The sequence below is a fragment of the Lagenorhynchus albirostris genome, chromosome 11 (assembly GCF_949774975.1).
Source record: "Lagenorhynchus albirostris chromosome 11, mLagAlb1.1, whole genome shotgun sequence".
NCBI classification, from domain to species: Eukaryota; Metazoa; Chordata; class Mammalia; order Artiodactyla; family Delphinidae; genus Lagenorhynchus; species Lagenorhynchus albirostris.
The window spans coordinates 22,222,137-22,247,424 of NC_083105.1; the positions used below are offsets into that span (position 1 = coordinate 22,222,137).

Here is a 25,288-nt window from a genome sequence, read left to right on the forward strand (position 1 = left end):
CATTTTCATATTTATAATTTATTTTCTGATAGTTAGAAACATGACCTCCATTATCCGTAATGTATTTAGTTATTTGATCTGGTTCCTAACACCATTTAGGGCTATCCCCATATGTATACACCAGCCTCACCCCATTTGGATTCTGCCTCCCCGTGCCAGCCCACCCCCACATAGATGCCATTTCACGCTGCTCAGGGTGTGTCACACACCATGTAGTCCACCCTCCCCTTACCTTCTGTGTGCTCTGACTCTCTGCTTTGGGCTGAGCCTTGGTGAGTCCCCTCTTCACTCTGGCATTGCTTTGACTCTTCACCCCAGCTGCCCTCCACACACTGTTGAGATGTGTGACACCCAAGCCAGGCCTCTCCTCGTGGGGCTACCCTCCTCACCTTGTGTAGGCTTTGTCCCCCAGTGCCAGATTCTCCCCCTGGGTGGCAAATGATCTTTTTACACTGTCAACCTGATCATGTTATTCACCTTTGTAAAATACTCCTAAGATGCTTATTACCTCATGGTAACATCCAGACTCCTCAATAAGGCATTAATCCATTTATCGTCTTGTACTGTACTCCTCTTTATGACTACCATCCCCTGCATGCAATCACACTGAACTCTTACAACTCCTGAAAGGAAACTTGTTCTCTCACACTTTCTAACACAGTCTGGAATATGTTTCCTTCTTTCTATTCCTAGTTAACATCTACTCTTCCTTCAGGATAAGATCACCGAATTAACCCTTCCTTACTCCATCTCCAGTGAGATGCGCTTATCCATTCATCCATTTCACTCATATTTGCTGAATGAGTGCTATATACCAGACTTCATGCTAGGTACAGGAAATGTAACAGTGAGTCAGACAAAAAGAGGTCCCTGCCCTCAAGGAGCTTGTGTTCCAGAGAAGGTCGATATACAATGATCAAGTAAACAATAAGTAAAGAATGTAATTTCAGATTGTGATAAATACTATGAACTAACTAAACAGAGTAAAACAGAAGTTGGAGGAGTAGCCAGTACTTTAGAACAGAGAAGGCCTCTCTGAGGGTGATGTTTGAGTTGGAACATGAATGAAGAGAAACAGTTAGCCATGCAAAGAGTCAGAAAGAGAATGTTCCAGGGAAAGGACATATCAATACAAAGGTCCTAATGATGAAATGAACTTGTGATAGAGGAACAGACAAAAGGCACGTGTATTAGGGGAAAGTGCTTTGAGATGAGCCTGCAGAAAATGGGGAACTAAGTAGGTCTTTGTAAAAACTGTAGATTTTACTCCAGGTGCAATTAGAGGCCATTGAAGGGCTTAAGCAAGGATGCGACATGATTTCATTTACATTTTTAAATGAAATAGAGAGCAAGCAGAAGTAGGGGAAATAATTCAGATGTTTTGTAGTCATCCAATAGAGAAAGTGCAGTTCTTGGATCAGGGTGGTGCAGTGGAGGTATAGAATAGTGAATGGTTTTGAGACACATTTTCAAAGTAGACCCCAAATATTTGCTGTTCTGTTGAATTCAGGGGATATAGGATGTGAATCAAGCATTTCTCGGTTTATGGCTGGAGCCACTGTGAAAATCATAGTGCTATTTACTGAAATAGTGAGGTCTAGGTGAAATCAAGGGATTTTTGTACAATTTGTTTTGTTTTGGTGTTGCTGGGGGTGGGGAGCAAGAGTCCAAGAGTGATTTTGGCTGCATAAAGTTTGAGATACCTTCTAGATGTCAAGTAAAGGTAAGGTTTTCTAGTCCTTCCACTATGTTCCTTAAGCATTATGTGTATACTTCCATATTATTTTTATATGGGTATTATAAGAGTCTATTTATGCAGCAAAATGAGAAAATTTTATGGAAACCATATTAATTACCTTACTATTTATAGAAGCAAAAATTGCAAATGATCCCCCACTATGTGAAATTTTTCTTCTTTGATTTTTGGTGTTTAGCAAAGAACTTGACAATAAATATTTGCTGAGTGGACTCAGGGATAACTGATGTAATTTAACATGACTTCTTAGGAAAGTTGTATGAGACAGGCACCAAACCATATTGCTATTTTACTTAAGATTATTTCTCCCTCAAATATTTCTTGAATATCAGAAAGACACTTTAAAACTCTCTTACATCTTCCATTGGATTCCATAAAAAATATAACAGAGATATCAACACAAACAGGTATCTACATAATAATTGCAGTTATACATGAAATAATAAATTAAGAGGATCATTAGATTAGTGAAAACATATGAGAAAAGACTATTTTAAATAAGTTTAATTACATAAACAAACACTAGACAATGCACTCTAACAAAATAGTGACAGTGATTAATAGCAACTTTAGAAGAGATATTTTCTTATCTTCTCATCCTTACACATCCTCTTTCTCTTTCTGTCAGAATAATTAACCAATGATTGGCTCAGCAATCATTTCTCTATTAACTAACAAAATGTTTGAAATGATAGAGACACTGGCTGTCAATATTTCAAACTTAATCTTAGAGACACTAGCATTTACTTAACATAAAAGCCTCAAAAGTAATCCTGAAGGAAAAGGTAAATAGTCTTGACTACATAAAAATTAAAAGCTACACTGCATCAAAAAACCCCAATTAAAATAGGAAGCAAGTAGCAAATGAGCTAGAGATATTTATAGTAAATATAAACAAACTGTTAATACTCTAATAGGCGAAGCACTCTTACAAGACCATAAAGAAGACTAATACATCTATGGGAAAAAACAAAGAATATGAATAGATGATTCAAGAAAGAAAAAGATGAATATCTAATAAACATAAGGAGAAATGTTTTAACAGCCCTACATATCAAAGAAATTCAAAATTAAATTATAGCATTTTAGATTAAAAAATGGTTAAAACTTTTTTAAAAATGAAAATCCTATGGGACTTCCCTGGTGGTGCAGTGGTTAAGAACCCTCCTGCCAGTGCAGGGGACATGGGTTCGATCCCTGGTCAGGGAGGATCCCACATGCCATGGAGCAGCTAAGCTCGTGTGCCACAACTATTGAGCCTGTGCTCTAGAGCCTGCAAGCCACAACTACTGAGCCCATGTGCCGCAACTACTGAAGCCCACACACCTAGAGCCTGTGCTCCACAACAAGAGAAGCCACTGCAATGAGAAGCCCGCACACTGCAACGAGGAGTGGCCGCTGCTCGCTGCAACTAGAGAAAGCCTGAGTGCAGCAATGAAGACCCAACGCAGCCATAAATAAATAAACAAATAAATTTATTTAAAAAAGAAAGTTTGTTGTTAAAAAAAAAATCCTATGGTGAGTGTAAGGTGAAGGCATGTAGTATAGGCATTCTCATAAACTAATGGTGGAAATGTTTCTATAAATCTTCCTGGTAATGTGAATCAAGAGCCATAAAAAAAAATTCTATTTTTAATCTAGTAATTTCTCATCCATACCAATGAAATGCTCAGAATGAGAGAGAAATCTGTGAAACATATTCATTGCAGCACTATTTTAATAGCAGAAATTGGAATGAAAATTTTTCTGTTTGAATGTAAGATAGAATATTGAAAGATTAAATTATTTTTGAAAACTAATTTAATCACATCAGGAACTAACATGGTAACTCTAAAAATATAGTTTATTTTACAGTTAACAAATTTAGAGTCTGTATCTATTGATTACTTGCAAATTTGTAATAAATGTGTGCTCATATATGTGTGTATAAGTATGTATATAAAATGAGTGATTTAATTTTTTCTTTATTCTGTGTGTGTATGTGTGCATGCATGCATGTGTGCACGCATTGTTCGAATCTGCTTCTGCTATCTGTACAGGAGAAAAAAATTATCCAAATCAAATAGGAAGTGTAAAACTCAGATTGCTTCTTCAAGTGCTATACCATTTTTCCTAAGCCTGTTCATTCACTCCCTAGCTAAAAAACCCTTAAAGTAGGTTTGATCACTATTGCTTGATCAAATGTAAAGCCATCAAACTCACTAGGCGTTTATGACCAGGCCCCTGTCTGTTTCTAGCGTGACACCTTGAGCCTCTCTCCTCTTCTCTTCTCTCTACACCCATACCCCCATCCCAACTCTAGGGTCATTTTATTTCCTCCAAAGCACCATGCTCTTTCCAAACATATGCCATGTTTCTCCTCCAAACTCTTCCATTCTCTATTTCTTACTCCTTGCTCTGGCTTTTTACCTTTTACTCATTCTTTAGGACTCACTTAGACATCCCTTGCTCAAGGTTGCCCTCTCTGACATCCCACAGTGAATAAATGCCCACTGTCATCTCCTCATTCCTATACGTGAAAGGTACTTTACAATTTTCTGTGGAAAGAATGGCTAAAGAAGTTGTCAGAAATAAGCTTTGTGAGCCTAAGAATATTTAGTCTTCAAGAAAAAGTTTAAAAAAGTGGATAATTGAAAAAACTCTAAATGTAACGATAACTCAAAGTTTTCTTTAAACGGTTTAAAATTTGATTTAACTCATGTGCCTGTACTCTCTCCTGTCACTATAATTTTTTTTTTTCTGAATTAACCGCTCCTGTGTACTGGAATGTTTATCATGATACTTTATGAATTTTTAAGAATAAGGGACTTCTCCCACTCCCACCCTGTAAGCGGTTTATTGTTGTCCATCTTTTTACCTGACACTGAATTTGAGGGTTTGGTATTTTCAAAAATTGTATTATTTTTAATCCATTTAATCTGTTTTGCTCATCTTCAGCTTTGAGTTATTTGGGAATATATATGTATTGAGTGCCAGGTCACCTAATGACTAATTTCCTTACTCACTCTGCTGTCCACATTTTAAAACTCTTTTAACAAGCGAGCTTCACCAAAATCAAGCAATAGTCATTAAGTTACAGAAGCAAAATTTTGTGGAAATCTAATCTTACCTAGAGAAATAGTACATGAAAATTAGTGTTGTCTGATGAAGAGCTTGTAACTAAAAATATGCAGTGTGATGTGATGGAAAGAATACTTACACTAAAAAATGCATAAAGAAAAAGTCATCCCTCAGTTTTAATTACCATTAATAATTAGACTTTTTCTACACACATATATTAATTTTAAAAATTTATGTCATAGTGTGTATATTGCTTTGTAACTTATTTTTCAACCTAAAGGATATATCCTCAGATTCTTTCATTACATGAAATATCATTTTTAATGCTTGCTTATGTGTCCATGATTGGTTAATTCACCAAAATGTTCTAATCTTATGTCAGGAAAAAAATATTCTTTCATTTGTTTCCTTGCTAGATAAAGTACAGTCTATAGGGCATGGTACTGGTGATAGATACTCTCTAAATCCCTTTCCTTCTTCAGGGATCCTTGGATGGAAACTGTGTCAAGGATGGGAAATTTTCAATGAGTTAAGAAATAAAAATGGAGACAGAATCCACTGCAGATGAGGGTCTCTTTTCCTCTGGCACTTTTGCTAAGGTTGTTTGGTCCAGGAGTCCCATGGTTTCTGAGGCCAACTTCACTGTTATGCCTGGAAATAGCTTAAAAAGTGGCCTTTGAGGACAATGTCAGCCCCAGCATCTGAGGCAAAAGAGAGGATATCATCATTAAAGTCACAAGAGACAACTTAGTCTTTAGTGTAGCCCAGGGTGCCCTCCCTTTTAAGGGGTCCCTCTGACATCTGCTAACTAGTATATTCTCCAGGTCAGATCCTTGATAAACATTGTGACAGTAGGGACTTGTAAGGTCATGCCATCAGACATGGATCAGCTTATCCACAGCCTTGGCAGTGTCAGTGGTCAGTGGATGCAGTGATGATATTTTGGGCAACACTATAGCCATCATACAAGCTTGCCATCCTTGGACTTACATGGGCAGTGATAGCATGGGCTGTGGTCATTGGTCCCTTCACAATGCTAAAGTTGTTATAAATGACCTTGGCAGGGGAGGCAAGCAAAGCAGTTGGTGATACAGAAAGCATTGCTATCAACCTTGAGGGAGTTATCACAGTTCTCATGGTTCCTTATAATCACAAACACAGGGACATTGATAGAGTGGCAGAGATGATGACCCCCTTGGCTCTGTTCTTTAGGTGTGCCTCAGTCTTCTCCAGGGTGTGAAGATACCAGTGAAAACCACCATATACTTAGCACAAGCATTATTCTTTTTTCGGTTGTTGGGATCTTGCTTCTGGAAGATGGAGATGGGCTTCCCGTTTATCACACAATTTTGGTTCTCAGCCTTGATCATGCCCTTCTACTTGCATAGAAGAGTCATACTGGAAAGTGAAGAAGATGTAGTCTATAAAGGGTCACAAGTGATGATAATATCCATGGCACATTATAGTTATATAGGTTCTAATGTATTTTCCAGGTAATCCTTAAGATAGGACAATGTTTGATGACATGGGGGATTTTAACACTGCTGCTACTAGCACAATTAGAATATCCCAGTCATTTAAGAAAGAAGAAAATGAGGAAGGGAAGGAAAGGAGGGAAGGAGAGGGGAAGGAGAAGGAGGAAGAATAAAAAAATAAATAGAAAAAAGCAAAACAAAAATAAACATTATAAAATAAGATGACAGAAGTGAGACTAAACAGGACAGTTACATTTAGGAAATGTAGTGTTAAAGAGTTCCATTTTGAGAAAAGATTGTTGCATCAAAATGCAAACTCTAAAGTACGATGTTTGAAAGTGACACATATTTTAAAAAGTAAAAGAAAAATACTAAAAACTTAATGTGGAAAAGCATTTATTATGTGCAAAATGAAATGTAGTTGTCAAAAATATTTAAAACAGACAAAGTAGAATTCTAAATAAAATGCATTAGGAGGAAGCAGAATTTTTTATATTGATAAAGTACATACTCCATAATAAACATATAACAATCACAAACCCTATTTCCCTGCTTATAATATTACACTGAAATAAATACACCTCCCTCAGGTAGCAACTAAAATGTCACTTCCTTAAATAAGCTGTTCCTTATACCCCAAGTTAGATTAGATCCCTCATTCTGTGTCTTCCTAGCATGCTCTAGTTTTTCACAGCACTTTTCACCTTTCCACTCCATGTCTGTCTTGTTCCCTAGAATATGAGGTCCATGAGGGAAGGCACTGTGTCTGTCTTTTAGTCAATATTGCTTGGTACTCTTTAACCTGGTAAGTGCAGAAGATGATAGAGCCAAGCTTGAGCCGTCCCAGCAGAGAAATTATTTTCCACTGATTTTTCTCTGTGTTTAGTGAGCCACTGCATCAAGGAACATTGATACCCAACTTTATGTTTTGTTTGGGTTTAAAATGTATCTAATGACCAACTTCTTTCTCCAGAGTTGCTATCTGGTGCATGCTATTCAAACTTCTAACAACCTCCTAACTTTCTTCTTGATAAAGTCACCACTGAGGTTCCTGGACCTCCTAATAAATACCATCCTTTATAAAATTGTTTATCCACAGGGGAGTAATAGAGATTATTGGGAGTGTGCTTTCTCCCCAGCTCCATGATCCATCAGTGCCTTGAGTCCTCATTTCTCCAAATCAGGGATGGGTAGCTGTTTAGAGAAGTTCTACCAGGGCCTCTGTCACTTACTTCCCATCAGAGACCCCCCTGACAGCTTTCTGCTTTAGGCACTCCTTACAGTTTCCAGAACAGCTATTTTAAATACTGATAAAATAAGTCTATGTGCTGTATTTTCTTCCAAACTGACTGACTCCCACTTTCTCTTAAACACTCACTCTGCAAATGGTAATGTATCAGTGGGGTCCTGCCACTGTCCTCTCCATTTAACTTAGTGATTCTGACAGTTGTTAAGAGATCTGTATTATGCTTTAACTTATCAGTGTCTCATCTATGCTAAATGTTGCAGTAAGGGAAGACAACAAATATTTATCACTCCTCTACTCTGAAGTCGGCATTATCTTGGTGCTTCATTTACATTATCTCAATTAATCCAGATGATAATTATATTATCCCTATTTACATATGCAAATACTGAACTGTAAATACCAGCACTAGGATTTGAATCTAACTCTGCCTTGCTCCAAATCCCATTCTGTCTTTTTAAAATGTTTTATTTTAATTTTTGGGGGCACACCACGCAGCATGCGGGATCTCACTTCCCCGACCAGGTATTGAACCCATGCCCCCTGCAATGGAAACAAGGAATCTTAACCACTGGACCACCAGGGATGTCACCCATTCTGTCTTGCTAATAGGTGTCTATAAGTTTTATCCATAGGAACGAGCAGGAAACATACAGGTGCTTTTGAATTTAGGACACTAATGAATTGAGTGCTCAATTTGCTCATTGATATAAGGATGAAGGAAGAGATTTTATAGTTAGAGACCATATCAGAATTTAATGCTTTTGTTTCTTTAAGGGAACTCCAAGCAAAGTTTATATATAACTCTTGCCAATTCTTGATTATTTAGAAATTGGTTACTAAGTTTATGGGTTTTAAAAAATACTCACTTTATATCCATATATTCCTTCCTGTCAGCCTTTCAAGTATTCTTTTGCCAGAGATGCGACAGGGAGAAAAGAAAAACTTTTATTAATGTGAATTTTGATAAATATTTTCAAAAATACTTAGCACAAAAAGGAGTTGAAATTTTTAGCTAAAATTAATTTGAATGCTTATTTTCATTTAAAAAAAATCTCTATCATCCTATGACATAAATTCCTATAACACTGATTACATTTTATCCAAGGGAAGTTCTATGTACTTATTCTTAAAACTTCATGTCATCTTAAATTCATCCATGTAAGTACTTGTTTGTCACATCTTTCTGGTTGAAACCTTAACTTCTTTCTCCCTTCTACTATTTATTTACTTCTTGGTGATAACCCTTATGGCAGTTGCTTTTACAAATATCCTGGGGAAAACGTTCTTTTTTAAGATATCATTTACTTACCAAACAAACAAAAAAACATTATTTTTATTATATAGAAAGACATTTTGGGCAATTATAGAGAAAAGGTAGCATGGTGTAACGTGACGTGTATGCATTGCTTTGAAGTATTGAGAGAGCTAGATTCTAAAACTCTTTGAAATTTAGAGTGTCCTCTGAGAAGTTTCAATTTCCCCATCTGTAAAATGTGGTAAATAATATGTACTTTAGTAGAGCTATTTTGGTGTCTGCAGGGAAAAATATGTAGGATACCTGGCACAATGTGTATTTAATGAGAGCTACTATTAGTAAAGTAATGATGTAAATTAAGAACTAAAAAGCAGAATAATTTTTGTTAGAATAAAATGCAGTGCATACCACACCTTTATTTGTTAGCATCAAGGCCTGGCCCCACCCAAGAGCCTATAGGCTCCAGGGCTAAGATGCCTCAGTCCAAAGAACTAACTGGGCAGAGACACAGCCCCACCCATCAACAGACAGGCTACCTCTATACATGCCCCTTGACATGGTCCTGCCACCAGAGGGCCAAGACCGAGCTCCACCCACCAGTGGACAGGCACCAACCCCTGCTACCAGGAAACTTCTAGACCAGCTTCACCCACCAGGGGGCAGACACCGGAAGCAAGAAAACTACCATCGCACAGCCTGCATAATAAGTCTGCAAATACAGGCCAAACCCTACCCTAGGACAAGCTGACCCCTGGCCCTTGGGTGTTGAAAAGGGAGTACACTACTGAGACCTATTGAGTTCTCCTACAGAAGGCCACTTCTCTAAGGTTGAGAAATGTAACTAACCTACCATATACATAAAAATACAGATAGCAACATAGACACAATGAGATGGAAGAGGAATATGTTCCAGATGAAGGAACAAGATAAAATCCTGGAAGAACAACTAAGTGACATGGAGATAAGCAGTCTACCTGAGAAAGAGTTCAAAGTAATGATCGTAAAGATGAGCCAGTAACTCAGGAGGAGAATGTATGTACAGAGTGAGAAGTTAGAAGTTTTTAACAAAGAGACATTATGAAGAACAACCAAACAGAGTTGAACAATACAATAACTGAAATGAAAAATACACTAGTAGGAATCATTAGTAGACTAAATGAGGCAGAAGAGTGAATCAATAAGCTGGAAGACAGAGTAATGAAAATCACTACCACAGAACAGAAACAAGAAAAAAAAAATGAAAAGAAATGAGGACAGTTTAAGAGACCTCTGGGACAATATCAAGTGTGCTAATATTCGCATTGTAGGGGTCTCAGAAGGAGAAGAGAGAGAGAAAGGGTCTGAGAAAATATTTGAAGAGATAATAACTGAAAACTTCCCTAACCTGGGAAAGGAAACAGTCACTCAAAGTCAGGAAGCACAGAGTACCATACAGGATTAACCCAAAGAGGGACACACCAAGATACATTGTAATCAAAATGACAAAAATCAAAGTTAAAGAATATTAAAAGCAACAAGGGAAAAGTAAAAAATAACATTTCGGTAACTCTCCTAAGACTGTCAGCTGATTTTTTAGCAGAAACTGCAGACCAGAGGGAATGGCACGATGTATTTAAAGTAATGAAAAAGAAAAGTCTACAAACAAGAATACTTTACCCAGCAAGGCTTTTGTTCATATTTGGTGGAGAAATCAAAAGCTTTACAGACAAGCAAATGCTAAAAGAATTCAGCACTACCAAACCAGCTTTACAACAAATGCTAAAGGATCTACCCTAGGCAGAAAAGAAAAAGCCACAACTAGAAACAAGAAAAATTATAAAATGGAAAAGCTCACCAGTTTAGGGTTAAGGTTAGGGTTAGGCAAACATACAGTAAAGGTAGGGACTCATCCACACACAAAGCTAGTAGGGAGGTTATAAGACAGCGTAGTAAAATCATCTGTATCCATAATAAGCAATTAAGGGGTACACAAAACAACTAGATGTAAAATATGATACCAATAACAGTAATCGTGATGGGATGAGAGCACACATGTGGGCTATTTTAAATGCATTTGAAATTAAGAAATCAGCAACTTAAAACAATCATGAATATATATAGACTGCTATATTAAAACCTCATGGAAACTGCAAATCAAAAAACTATAGTAGATATACAGATGAAAAAGAAAAAAGGAATTGAAACATAACACTAAAGATAGTCATCATATCACAAGAGAAGAGAACAAAGGAAGAAAGGGGGGAAAAAGACCTGCAAAAACGAAACCAAAACAATTAACAAAATGACAATAAGAATATACATATTGATAATTACCTTAAATGTAAATGGATTAAATGCTCCAACAAAGAGACATAGAGTGGCTGAATGGTACACAAACAAGACTCATATATATGTCTGTAAGAGACTCACTTCAGATCTAGAGACACATACAGATTGAAAGTGAGGGGATGGAACAAGGTATTCCATGCAAATGGAAATCAGAAGAAAGCTGGAGTAGCAATATTCATATCAGACAAAATAAATTTTAAAATAAAGATTGTTACAAGAGACAAGGAAGGACACTCTGTAATGATCAAAGTGTCAATCCAAGAAGAAGATCATATCAATCATAAATATATATGCACTCAACATAGGAGCACCTCAATATATGAGCCAAATGTTAACAAACATAAAAGGAGAAGTGGAGGACAATAATAATGGAGGACTTTAACACCCCACTTACATCCAGATGAAAATCAGTAAGGAAACACCGGACTTAAAAACACATTAGACCAGATAGACTTAGTTGATATTTATAGAGCATTCCATCCAAAAGCAGCAGAATACACATTCTTTTCAAGTGCACATGGAACATTCTCCAAGATAGATCACATGCTGGGCCACAAAACAAGCCTTGGGTAAATTTAAGAAAATTGAAATCATATCAAGCATCTCTTCCAACCACAACACTATGAGATTAGAAATCAACACTACAAGAAAAAAACTGAAAAAAATAAAAAAAACACAAAAAAACCAAACATGTGGAAGCTAAACAATATGCTACTAAACAACCAATGGATCACTGAAGAAATCAAGGAGAAAATCAAAAAATACCTAGAGAAAAATTAAAATAAAAACACAATGATTGGGCTTCCCTGGTGGCACAGTGGTTGAGAGTCCGCCTGCAGATGCAGGGGACACGGGTTCGTGCCCTGGTCCGAGAGGATCCCGCATGCTGCGGAGCAGCTGGGCCCGTGAGCCATGGACGCTGAGCTTGCGCGTCCGGAGCCTGTGCTCCACAGCAGGAGAGGCCACAGCGGTGAGAGGCCCGCATACTGCAAAAAAAAAAACCAAAACACAATGATCTAAAACCTATGGGAGGGACTTCCCTGGCAGTCCAGTGGTTAAAGACTTCGCCTTCCAATGCAGGAGGTGTGGGTTCAATCTCTGGTTGGGGAGCAAAGATCCCACATGGCTTGTGACCAAAATACCAAAACATAAAATGGAAGCAGTATTGTAACAAATTCAAAAAGACCTTAAAAATGGCCCACATTAAAAAAAAAAATCTTTAAAACCTATGGGACACAGCAAAAATAGTTCTAAGAGGGAAGTTTATAGTGATACAAGCTTACTTCAGGAAACAAGAAAAATCTCAAATAAACAACCTAACATTACACCAAAAGCAACTAGAGAAGAACAAACAAAACCCGAAGTTAGTAGAAGGGAAGAAATCATAAAGATCACAGCAGAAATAAATGGAATAGAGACTAAAAAACAATAGAAAAGATCAATGAAACTAAAAGCTGGTTCTTTGAAAAGATAAACAAAATTGATAAACCTTTAGCAACACTCATCAAGAAAAAAAGGGAGAGGACCCAAATCAATTCTATCAGTAAAATCAGAAATGAAAAAGAAATTACAACTGACACCACAGAAATACAAAGAATCATAAGAGACTACTACAAGTAACTATATGCCAATAAAATGGACAACCTAGAAGAAATGGGAAAATTCTTAGAAAGGTAGAATCTCCCAAGGCTGAAGCAGGAAGAAATAGGAAACATGAACAGACCAATTACCAGTAATGAAATTGAATCAGTAATTTTAAAACTCCCAATAACCAACAGTCCAGAACCAGATGGCCTCACAGATGAATTCTACCAAACATTTAGACAAGAGTTAACACCTCTCCTTCTCAAACTATTCCAAAAAATTGCAGGGGAAGGAACATTTCTGAACTCATTCTGTGAGGCCACCATTAATTACCCTGATACCAAAAACCAGACAAAGATATCACAAAAAAAAGAAAATAAAAGGTCACTATCACTAATGAACATTGATGCAAAAATCCTCAAAAAAATACTAGCAAAACCCACAGATCAATCATTGTGATACACCACATTAGCAAATTGAAGAATGAAAACCATGTGATCAACTCAATAGATACAGAAAAAGCTTTTGATAAAATTCAACATCCATTTATGTAAAAAAAAAAACTCCAGAAAATGGGCATAGGGGGAACATACCTCAGCATAATAAAGACTATATATGACAAACCCACAGCTAACATCATACTCAATGATGAAAAGCTGAAAGTATTTCCTCTAAGATCAGCAACAAGACAAGGATGCCCACTCTCGCCACTTTTATTCAACATAGTTTTGGAAGTCCTAGCCACAGCAATCAGAGAAGAAAAAGAAATAAAAGGAATCCAAATTGGAAAAGAAGAAGTAAAACTGTCACTGTTTGCAGATGACACGATACTATACAAAATCCTAAAGACACTGCCAGAAAACTATTAGAGCTCATCAATGAATTTGGTGAAGTTTCAGGATACAAAATTAATGCACAGAAATCTGTTGCATTTCTCTACACAAACAACAAAAGATCAGAAAGAGAAGTTAAGGAAAGAATCCCATTTACCATCGAATCAAAAAGAATAAAATACCTAGGAATAAACCTACCTAAGGAGGCAAAAGACCTGTACTTCAAAAACTATGACACTGATGAAAGAAATTGAAGATGACACAAACAAATGGAAAGATATGCTGTGTTCTTGGACTGGAAAAATCAATATTTTAAAAATGACCATACTACCCAAGGCAGTCTACAGATTCAGTGCAACCCCTATCAAATCACCAATGGCATTTTCCACAGAACTAGAATGAAAAATTCTAAAATTTATATAGAAATATGAAACACCCTGAGTAGCCAAAACAATCTTGAGAGAGAAGAATACAGCTGGAGGAATCAGACTCCCTGACTTCAGAGTATACTGCAAAGCTACGGTAATCAAAACAGTATGGTACTGGCACAAAAACAGGTAGATTGATGGAAAAGGATAGAAAGCCCAGAAATAAATCCATGCACTTATGTTTAATCTATGACAAAGGAGGCAAGAATTTACAATAGAAAAAAGACAGTCTCTTCAATAAGTGGTCCTGGGAAAACTGGACAGCTACGTGCAGAAGAATGAAATTAGAACATTCTCTAACATGATATACAAAAATCCACTCCAAATGGATCAGAGACTTAAATGTAATAATACTGGGTACTATAAAACTCCTAGAGCAAAACATAAGAAACCATAAACAAAACAAAAAGACAATATATGCAAATTGGGAGAAAATTGGGAGAAAATATATGCAAACAATGCAACCGTCAAGGAATTAATCTCCAATTGGTAGGAATTGTAAATTGGTGCAGCCACTTATGGAGAACAGTTTGGAAATTTCTTTAAAAACTAAAAATAGAGTTACGATAGGCTCCAGCATCCCAACTCCTGGGCATATTTCTGGAGAAAACTAATCTAAAAAGATACATGCACCCCAATGTTCATAGCAGCACTATTTACAATAGCTAAGACATGGAGGCAACCTAAATATCCATCGACAGCCGAATGGATAAAGAAGATGTGGTATATATACACAGTGGAATACTAGTTAGCCATAAAATAATGAATAATGCCATTTGCAGCAACATGGTTGGACCTAGAGATTATCATATTAAGTGAAGTAAGTCAAACAGAGAAAGACAAATACCATATAACATCACTTTTATGTGGAATCTAAAAAAAGTGATATGAATGAACTCATTTACAAAGCAGAAATAGACTCACAGATATAGAAAACAAACTTATGGTTATCAAAGGGGAAAGGTGGGGGGAGGGATAAATTAGGAGTTGGGATTAACATACACACACTCTCTATATAAAATAGATGAACAACAGGGACCTACTCTGTATTGCAGAGAACTATATTTGGTGTATATATATATATATATATATATATATATATATATATATACTGAGTATATATATTGAATATATATATTGAATATATATATTGAATCACTTTGCTGTACACCTGAAACTAACACAACATTGTAAATCAACTATACTTCAATTAAAAAATAATGAAACAAAATAAAATTGGATGAGAGAAAAACTAAACACTGTAAAAGCAATCAATCTAATTAGAAAATGGACAACAGACATGGAGAGACATGTCACTGCAGAGGATATACAGATGGCAAATAAGCACATGAAAAGGTATTCAAATTTATTAACAGATAAGGAGAAGCAAATTAAAATAACAATGGGATGTCACTGTACTCCAATCAGAATGGCTAAAATCAAAAGTAGTAACACCACCAAATGCTGGCAAGGATATGAATGGTACAACAAATCTGGAAAACAGTTTGGCAGTTTCTTAAAACATTAAACACATTACTACCGTACTACCCAGCATGTGCACTCCTGAGAATCCATCCCAGCTATATAAAAACTTATGTTCACCAAAAGAACCTGTGCATGAATGTTTATAGCAGCACTATTCCTAATACTTGAAAACTGGAAGCAAACCAGATGTCCTTCAGTGGGTTAATTAAAGTGTGGTACATCCATAACATTGAATACTACTCAGCATTAAAAAAAAAAAAAAAGCTATTGATACACACAACAGTTTGGATGAGTCTCTAGAAAATTACTATGCTGAGAAAAACCAGTCCCTAAAGGTTACATGCTGTATGATTCTATTTGTTCATCATTCTTGGCATGACAAAATTATAGAAATAGAGAACAGATTAGTGGTTGCCAGGAGTTAAGGAGGAAATGGGAGCAGGAGAGAAGTAGGTGTGGCTGTAAAAGGGTAACAGGAGGGATCCTTGTGGAATTGTTCTTTTTCTTGGCTGTATCAATGTCTATATCCTGGTTGTGATGTTGTACTATAGTTTTAATTATCTGTGGGGAAAACCAGGAAAAGTGCACATGCAATTTCTCTGTATTATTTCTTACAACTGCATGTGAATCTACAATTATCTCCAAACAACTAGTGTAAAAAATTAAGTTGTAAAAATAAAAGCAACATGCACCTTTATTTGTAAAAAAATTTTCTTTCACTTACACAGTGATATGAACTTCCCATTTGGGCTGCTCAGAACCTGTCTTCTATAATCCATTGCATAATTAAACTCCTGCTGTTCTTAAACTGAAGCAAATCATTAAAAATTTTTTTTTAAAGAAACTAAATTTGGGAAATAAAACTGGCCTTATTTTTAATTTTGGACACATTTGAATTTGACTTGAGCATCTTTGAAATACTAATGCATAGATATTTGAAATGCCTAATTCAAAAAATACTTTTTGCGAGATGGTCATGACTATTTTAATGCTGGGGGAAGCTTCTATAAGAGTAAACCTCATGGTTTAGAGATCAAAGGCTCTCCAGTTCTTCAGTGTCTACACTGACTCCAGAGCTACTTAACACTTGTATTGAATAAAACTAGAATAAAAATCACAGCTTTTATTACCCTTTCATGGCTGCATGTAGTCTTTCCAATTAAAGTTTGAATACGTTGTATGACAGGGGTCAGTTTTATTACCTGAAGATAAGTTCTATATCTTTAGAAAAAGTCTTAATCATATTAACTATTATATCCATGATAAAAAATTGTACCCCATTTTAAAGTTTTTTTCCTTTCACTACAAAGAAAGAAAAATATAAACTGTTTCCAATTTGCATGACATCTATAATAAAAAGTTTAATAGTATCTACCCTTTACTGAGCTATTGTCTGCACTCCATCAAATCCCTTCTTTATACTGTTTTAAAAGTGATCAAGACAGAAAAATATGAGAATTCTAACTCAACATGTTGAACTGATCCCAACTATTTGCATCTTCTCCACCCTTACATGCAATTAAAATGGTAAAATAAATATAAAAATAAGAATAAATCCATAGTAGTGATGAAAAGCAGGGAATGATGCTATTAGAGGCATTTGGGAACTTTTGAAAGATAAAAACAAATGGCTGAGTAATATTCCATTGTACATATGTGCCACATCTTCTTTATCCATTCATCTGTCGATGGGGAAGGGTAAGCTGGGATGAAGTGAGAGAGGGGCATGGACTTATACACTACCAAATGTGAAATAGATAGCTAGTGGGAAGCAGCCATATAGAACAGGGAGATCAGCTCGGTGCTTTGTGTCCAACTAGAAGGGTGGAATAGGGAGGGTGGGAGGGAGACGAAAGAGGGCGGAGATATGGGAATATACGTATACGTATAGCTGATTCACTTTGTTATACAGCAGAAACTAACACACCATTGTAAAGCAATTATACTCCAGTAAAGATGTTAAAAAAAAATGGTGTTGGATTTAGGCAGGGATTAGTCCCAACAAGTAAAACACCTCAACAGCTTATACATGGAGCAGTTGACTTTATTTTCCTACCACATGGTAATAACTCTCTCAGTAAGGTGAAGTCAGGTGAAGCCCCTACTGTGGGAACTGGAGTAGGAGAGAGAAATGAAGCAGTATCCTAGGTAAACAAAAATGGTTTACCAGGAACACCAGATATTTGAGGAAAATTAGCAACCAAAAAGAGAGGAACCAAGATCAACAAATAAAGTAAATGACCTCTGAGAAAAACAAAAATTAATGCCAGAGAAAGATTGTAATCAGTTTCCTCAGAAAGATTTGGGAGATTATTGAACTCAGAAAATTAGGAACAGGTCATTTTTTAATGGAAAACAAGTTATTTTTTTAACTTGGAAAATAAGAAATGTTATTGAAAATTAAAAATAGGATCATCATACCTAAAGTCATAATAATATGCCTAAATGTTTCATGCCTTAATCTAATTTGTTCTGATGTATTCCCCAGAGCCTAGAACAGTGCCTGACACATGGTTGATGGTCAGTAGTATTTTTTGAATAAATTATAGAACACCAAATAGTAAAATATCCCAGAATATAAAACAAGAAAGATCAAAGAGATTCAATATCCATTTAATATGAACTCTAGACGTAGGAGAAGAAGCCACAACAGTTATTAAGAGAGTGTGGTACTAGCACAGGAATAGATCAGTGGGAACACAGTAGAGTCCAAAAATGTAAACCCAGTCTATATTTGGAAATTTAGTATATGATAAAGGTGGCATTTCAAATCAGTAAAGAAATAAGTGATGGTATTGGGACAGTAGGCTATCATTTGGTGGAAAAAATACTTAGAATTAAATTTGTCACCATGTACCATATACACAAAATATTTCAGGTTGATTAAAGTTCTAAAAATACTACTGGTCTAGCTTCCCATTTTTACCACCCCACCTCATCCCCATTTTAAAAAGTATAAGAAGGCATCTAATTTTATTGCCACTGACTTGACAGGACATTGTTTTGTGTTGATATAATTTATCAGTGGGCCAGTGTCTAGGAAGTCTGTCATCTCCATGTATTTCTACTGATGCCACTTGCTAATCTTCTGACATTCAGCTGTTTTCTCTGGGAACTCATTTTGAACCTTGGTTTTACTTGGATAATTTAATATCAATAAAGTCAACAATATTGACTTTTGTTAGCACCACTTTTTCTTTGTGCTGACACCACTGTATCCCTGTAGTCCTATTTGACATTTTTTTAAGGAGGTTGATGAGGTCCCTTTATAATTAAATTAAATGAATTCAAATGACTTAAAATCCACTTAAATCCAAGTAAGTGGATTTTTTAAAATGTCCATTAGTTTAAATAATTTGAAAATAGCAGAGGAAACATAGAAGTGGATATTTGAAACTTAGGTTTCAATCCAGAGAAAATTTGGAAATAAATGTACACATTACCTGAATCTCATTCTAGTTAGGAATTTTGTGTTCTCATCTTATTCATATGTGAATCATATCTGTCTGGGTTACAGTAATGTTATGAAATTCTTAGTATTGCATCAGAATGTTGTATTTCATTTATATTTTGATACAGCATAAAGATATTCTTAGGAACTTGGTTCTGACTGATGAAGATAATCCAAAATAAGGGTAGAGGATGTGTGCTATCCTGTATGTGACACCAGTAAATTCACACATTAGTCCCTTTAAGGTAATAACTAAGCTGGCACTGGCTTCATTGATGTGGGACCAGTGCAGTCTCAATAGGCCCCACGCTAAGAAGGGCCCTATGCTTGGGGTGTAATGCTTTTGCATAGCTGTCTAAAATTCTTAATTCTTATCTCTGAATTTGTATTTTGTAAGTGAAGTCTGTGGGAAGATGGATCACGTGCTGGGGCTTGGAGCCTTGGCTCATCTGTGGTCCCAGCTCCCGCCATCTCCCCATATTACTAGGTAGGATTCTTGGCCACCTGACCCCCCAACCCTAGTGCTCCCAGCCAGCTCACCAACTGCTGATACAGCACTGAGACCCTGAGTGTGGGGATGGTCAAGATTGAGTATATGTACTGAGTTGCAGGGCAAAACCCCTGGGTGCCTGTGAGGGTCTCCGCTCATCCTGTTAAGTGTCCCTGTGCCCAAGGGAATACAACAGTAAGTGGCAAATAAAAGCACCATGACAGATCTAGAGAGAGACTATGGAATAAAGGAAAAACTTTTTTCCCTGCTTTTGGAACAAAGAGCCCCACATTTCCATGTTGTACTGCGTCCAGCAACTCCATGTAGCTAGCCTTGACTCACAATCATTCATGTGTCTACTCAGTTTCAGGTCCTCAGAGATATTCCCTAATCACTGCGTAGCAGGGATCACCAACCTTTTCTGTATGGGACCAGAGAATAAAATAGGCTTTGTGAGTCCTATGGTCTCTGCTGCAACTATTCAGCTCTGCTACAATCGCATGAAATATAAGTGAATGAGCATGACTATGTTCTGATAAAACTTTATTTATAAACATTGCAATTTGGGTTTTATATAATTTTCACCTGTCACTAATATTATTCTTCCATTTTTTTCAACCATTAAAAGATGTAAAAAATATTTTTAGCTCACATGCTTTACAAAAATAGTCAGAAGCCTGGGTTTGGCCCATGATCTATAGTTTGCTATCTCTAGTTAAGTAAATATGTGTGGGAACAAGTCCTTTGGAAGCTAGAAAGATATGAGTGCTGGACCATGGAGGCAGGGGAGATATTTTAGAGGTCCCACTTATCTTAAACATTAAAACTTGGCAAATTCCACTAGTAATTTCAGTGAATTTGTGAAAACACTTTTTTTTCTTATACTGAATGACTTAGCAGGATTCCATCAAAATAGTTTTTTAAAAACAGAATATATTAAAATGAAAGTTTAAACAAATATTCCAGACCCATCCTCTTTTATCTCCATTTTTAATATCACTACCATCTCTTTATTCTTTTCTCCCATTGCTATTATTTCCCCACACAGATATCTCTTTTTTAAAAATAAATTTTTATTTATTTTATTTATTTATTTTTGGCTGTGTTGGGTCTTCGCTGCTGCACGCGGGCTTTCTCTAGTTGCAGTGAGCAGAGGCTACTCTTCGTTGCAGTGCGCAGGCTTCTCATTGCAGTGGCTTCTCATTGCAGAGCATGGGCTCTAGGTGCATGGGCTTCAGTAGTTGTGGCACATGGGCTCAGTAGTTGTGGCACATGGGCTCAGTAGTTGTGGCTCACGGGCTCGAGAGCACAGGCTCAGTAGTTGTGGCACATGGGCTTAGTTGCTCTGCGGCATGTGGGATCTTCCTGGACCAGGGATCGAACCCGTGTCCCCTGCATTGGCAGGCGGATTTTCAACCACTGCGCCACCAGGGAAGCCCCCAGATATCTCTTTTTAATTCTGCCTCTGTCCTTTGTGTTTTGAGGCACCATCTACTTGTCTCTAGGTTTGAATACATGAACATTCCTTCCAATCTAAGCCCTTTGTGCTAACTACTTATGTAATCATGAGTAAATCATTTAAGTGAGCCACTGCATTCTGTGCTAGTTAGGATAAGTAGTTCTATGGCCACCACAGGCAAACCCAGAATCTCAATAGTTTAACATAAAGGATGTTTATTTCAACTTCTCATAAAGCCCAAGTTGGGTTGAATGACCCTACTTCATCTTGCAACTACATCATCTGGAGAGTAAGAGAGGGATGGAGAAGGCTCACTTCTACTAACAGGTCAATCAGTCAGTTACATGGCCTCAACCTAAATGCACATAAGGCTGGGAAATAAAAGGGAACCTAGCTTGTGGTTTTGTTGAGCACTAAAATGATGTGTAAAATGATCCCTTAAAACAGGAGTTGGCCAACTTTTTCTCTGAAGAACCAGACAGTAAATATTTTAGGTGTTGTGGATAATATGGCCTGTGTCACAACTTCTCAACTCTATCATTGTAGTGTTGAGAGCAGTCAGAGACAATAAGTGAATGAATGAACATAGTATTCTAATAAAACTTTATTTTCATAAACAGGAGGCAGGCCAGATTTGGACCACAGGTCATAGTTTGCTGATCCCTTTCTTAGAGCATGACTAACATATAATGATTCTCATTTTTCATCATCTCAGATGCTCAGAGAACTTCGGGCAATGACTCCTCACTGCCTCAATGTTCCTGAAGCTGGCTAATGATAACCTATAGGCAGTTCTGAAGAAGCAAATAAGAATGAGGTCAGATGATCAATGGTTTCTTCCCTTTAGAATTTCCATTAGCCTGTCTCCCTTCCTCCAGATATGTTATTTGAAGCTATGATACAAGTGAGATCATAGTACTCTGTTCAAAGAAAGAAAGGGAAATATCATGTAGATTTGCATAACCGTATAGACTAAGAAGTCTATTCTGAGTCCCGATAGCATCCAAGCATATATCTTGTGTACTTCTGGTATAGGAGTGTATACATTTGTATTTCCCACAAAAATAACCTTATCATTTAGCATCTACCCAATTGAGAAATCTATGAGCCACCCTAGACTCCTCCCTTAAAATCAACCTACACATCCAATCAGACGCCAATATCTAAAGAGCTATAACCACATTAGCATCTCCTAAAAACATCTGCTATCTCCAACACTGTTGCAGCTGCTTTACCTCAGGACCCCATTATGTCTTGGCTGGAATTCTGTAACATCCTCCTAATTAGTCTCCCTTCCTCAAATTCTGCCCTTACCTGTTCATTCTCTAAACTGCTCAAATGATTTTACTGAAATACAAACCAAACTATGAAACCCTCTTGCTTAGAAATCATCCAGTGGTTCCTTAAAGTATTCAGGTTAAAGACCAAACTCCTTAATATGGCATTAGAGGCCTTTATGATTTGTCCCCCTGCAACATCCAATATCTCATGGCTTGAATCCATCACTACCTTAGCATACTCTGCTCTACAGCCATACTGAACTGTTTGCAGTTTGCGCTCTCCTTCTCCCCATCCTCTTTTGTTTGCTTACCACCTCTGCTTCATCAAGAATCAACTCAGCCATCAATCACCTGCTTGTGGAAGCCTTTCCCAATCCCCTCCATAAAGTAGAGTTTCACCTTTTATATTTTGTGTCCACTTATCATGACGCTTATCACTCTACTATACTATACTGACACATAATCCTTGGATTGCTTGTCTCTTCCCTCATGCACCATCCCTCCTCCCACTTCAAGTCTATAATCACCTGGAGAAGAGGGACAATGGCTTACTCATTTTATTCCTATCATACTGCTTACCAAGGTATCCACAATTTAGTATACACTCAGCAAATATTTGTACAATGAATTAATGCAGAAGAATAGTTTGTTTGCTTTTATGATTGCATAACAAATTGCGCTTTTCATGCATTTAAAACGTTGGGTGGTCAAAGTTCAGAAACGTATTTAAGACACATAAGTAAAGGAGTCATACATATCAGTTGGCTTGATCCTTGTAATGTTTATGAGAGGGAACATTATATAAATTTGGTCTGTTGCCTTTATACAAAGTGAAACAAAAGCAAAACACAACACAATGAAACAAAACCACAATGATGGACATACCTGTGTTTCCATTGCAGCCAGTGTCATATTCCATGCCTTTTAATTGCTGTTATATAGTCTAGTAGAAAGAACATTGAATATGAATTGAGATTCAGTACCCCCAAGGAGAGACATTTCATGAGAAACCAAGTCTGACATTGAACCCCAGTCTTTCATACTTCAAAAGCAACTGAGTCCTATGTGGGTACTAATTTGAATTTCATTACTGAGTTCATGTGTCATAATAATAAATGACTTACCCTCTTGTGTAACAATATATATGCCTTTCAACCTCTCCCATAAAAATAATGCAATGGTGAAAGTATAAAGCATATTATGATAATCTGCACACCTTATGTAAAAAAAGCTCTGTAAAATACATTTCAATATCATTGTCTATTTTAGATTATAGACTAAGTGATGTGTACTTTATAAAAAAAAAACATGAGCTGGAAGAGACAGGGTAACTTGAATATTCTGCAGGAAAATAATTGTGGAATTCAGTGATAAAATTAGCAAGTATTTTAGGGCAGTGAAAGTGTTAGTAAACCAAAAGTTTATTGTACTTTGGGGAAAGTAAAGTACAATAAACTATTACAAAGCGATTGTAGTTAATCTCTTATCAAGCATTACAAGAGATTGTTAATATTTTATTAATATGAATAAGAAGAATAAAAAGTAAGAAAACTTGGATTAATTCTTAGGAAATGTGCACAGTCCTGAGAGCCAAAGAGACTGCAGCTTTTCTGAAGGATGATGTTTGAAGCTCTGCTAAGCAGGAAAAAAAAAGTGAATATAATTAAAATTGTGGAAAAAACCAGAAAACTGCTCTAGGGAATAATCCATTACTGATAAAGGTTATAGAATATATCTGCTGTTACTCCATGATTTTACCTTTTGTGTTTAAATTGACTTTTCTTGCTATTTGGGGGTTAATTTAAATCCTTAAAAAAGAAGATCAAATTCCACTACAAATACCAAGTAGATTCTTAGATCCTGGAAAATGTGCTATACAACTTTACTTAATTCTAATGATGAAATCCCAGCATATGGTACTTGGGGACAATATCTAATGCCACCAATTCCTTGGACTATATAGAGAATTAAAAAAAATGGAACTGCCTTAATTATGTTTCAGTGTTGTAAGGGCCCTTTTATTATTAGATTCTATATCCTCAGAGTCTGGCAAATGCCAAGTCCTTAATAAGTATTAGTTGAATGAAAGGTGACTCAAAATTGCAACATTCTGAATAGATCATTAAGAGAAATTCTGCACACTGTATTTTTGCAGTCTTCTGGGAAAATCTAACAAAAAGTCTAACTTATTTTATCAACTATGCCATGATATTTTTTCATTAAACAATTTTTTATTATTTAACTAATCAAGGGATTATTTAATGTCTCTCTGTGAAGCACAAGTATATTTTATATATAAAAAACAGACAGTTTAACTGAAAAATATCACTTAGATTAAATTGATGGGGAGATTGGGCTGAAGATGAACATGATCATATTAATACTCTCATCATGCTCATTTATTTTAGCCTAAACAACGAACATCTATTGTGTCTTCTCTGGATTTTCATCGAATGAATCACAGCCAAGAATATTTTGAAATCAGCACATCTACAGGGTGTACAACCTTTACTTCCAGCCCTCCTGTTAGTCCACCCACCTCTTCTGTGGCAACCACAGAAGTCAAGAACAAGGGAACTGGCCATACAGGTAAAGTAGTCATTTATACAGCTATATTTTTGAGCTTTTAAAGCCAAAGCCTTTATGAGTTAGGGGACGTAAGAGGAATCTTCATATAAATCTCATTGTGTTTTTCGTTCACCTACATGTGTGGCAATGTAGAGGCTTACCATTTTTGTCAGAGTGTGGTGTAATATTCTTTTTGAATACACTAATGGCCTTTCAGTGGTTAGATATTAAAGATAGTGGTTTCATGCCAGGACTTTAATGGCACCACCCAAAATGTGTGGAGAAATGTAATCATCATCATATTTTCAGGTCTGACCTTTAAACAGAACCAAAATCTAACCTTTTAACAGTTGAAATGGTTTCGTATAGTATGTTACTATGGTTTCTTAATGTAATATGTCACCTCCATGTTACATCAAAAATTTTAGAATAGACTGATATTTAGTAATAATGTGGAAGGACAATGCTGAGTTGTTTTACATTGAAAAGTAAAACTTTTAATTTCACAAAATAAAATGTTTAAGGTGGGCATTTATCTACTTAAAAAAGTAGCATTTCATTATCTTACACTTAGATGGTTTGTTACA

At 36.3% G+C, this 25,288-nt stretch overlaps 1 protein-coding gene across 6 annotated transcripts in view; it reads left to right on the forward strand.

Moving 5' to 3' along the window:
* Positions 1 to 25,288, forward strand: part of ANKS1B (ankyrin repeat and sterile alpha motif domain containing 1B) — a 1,163,439-nt gene that overhangs the window by 507,034 nt on the left and 631,117 nt on the right. For all 6 annotated transcript variants that reach the window (XM_060164617.1, XM_060164618.1, XM_060164622.1 and 3 more), the window contains exon 12: positions 24,542 to 24,722. In XM_060164617.1, coding sequence (XP_060020600.1) covers positions 24,542 to 24,722 — 181 coding nt within the window. The remainder of the gene's footprint in view (positions 1 to 24,541; positions 24,723 to 25,288) is intronic.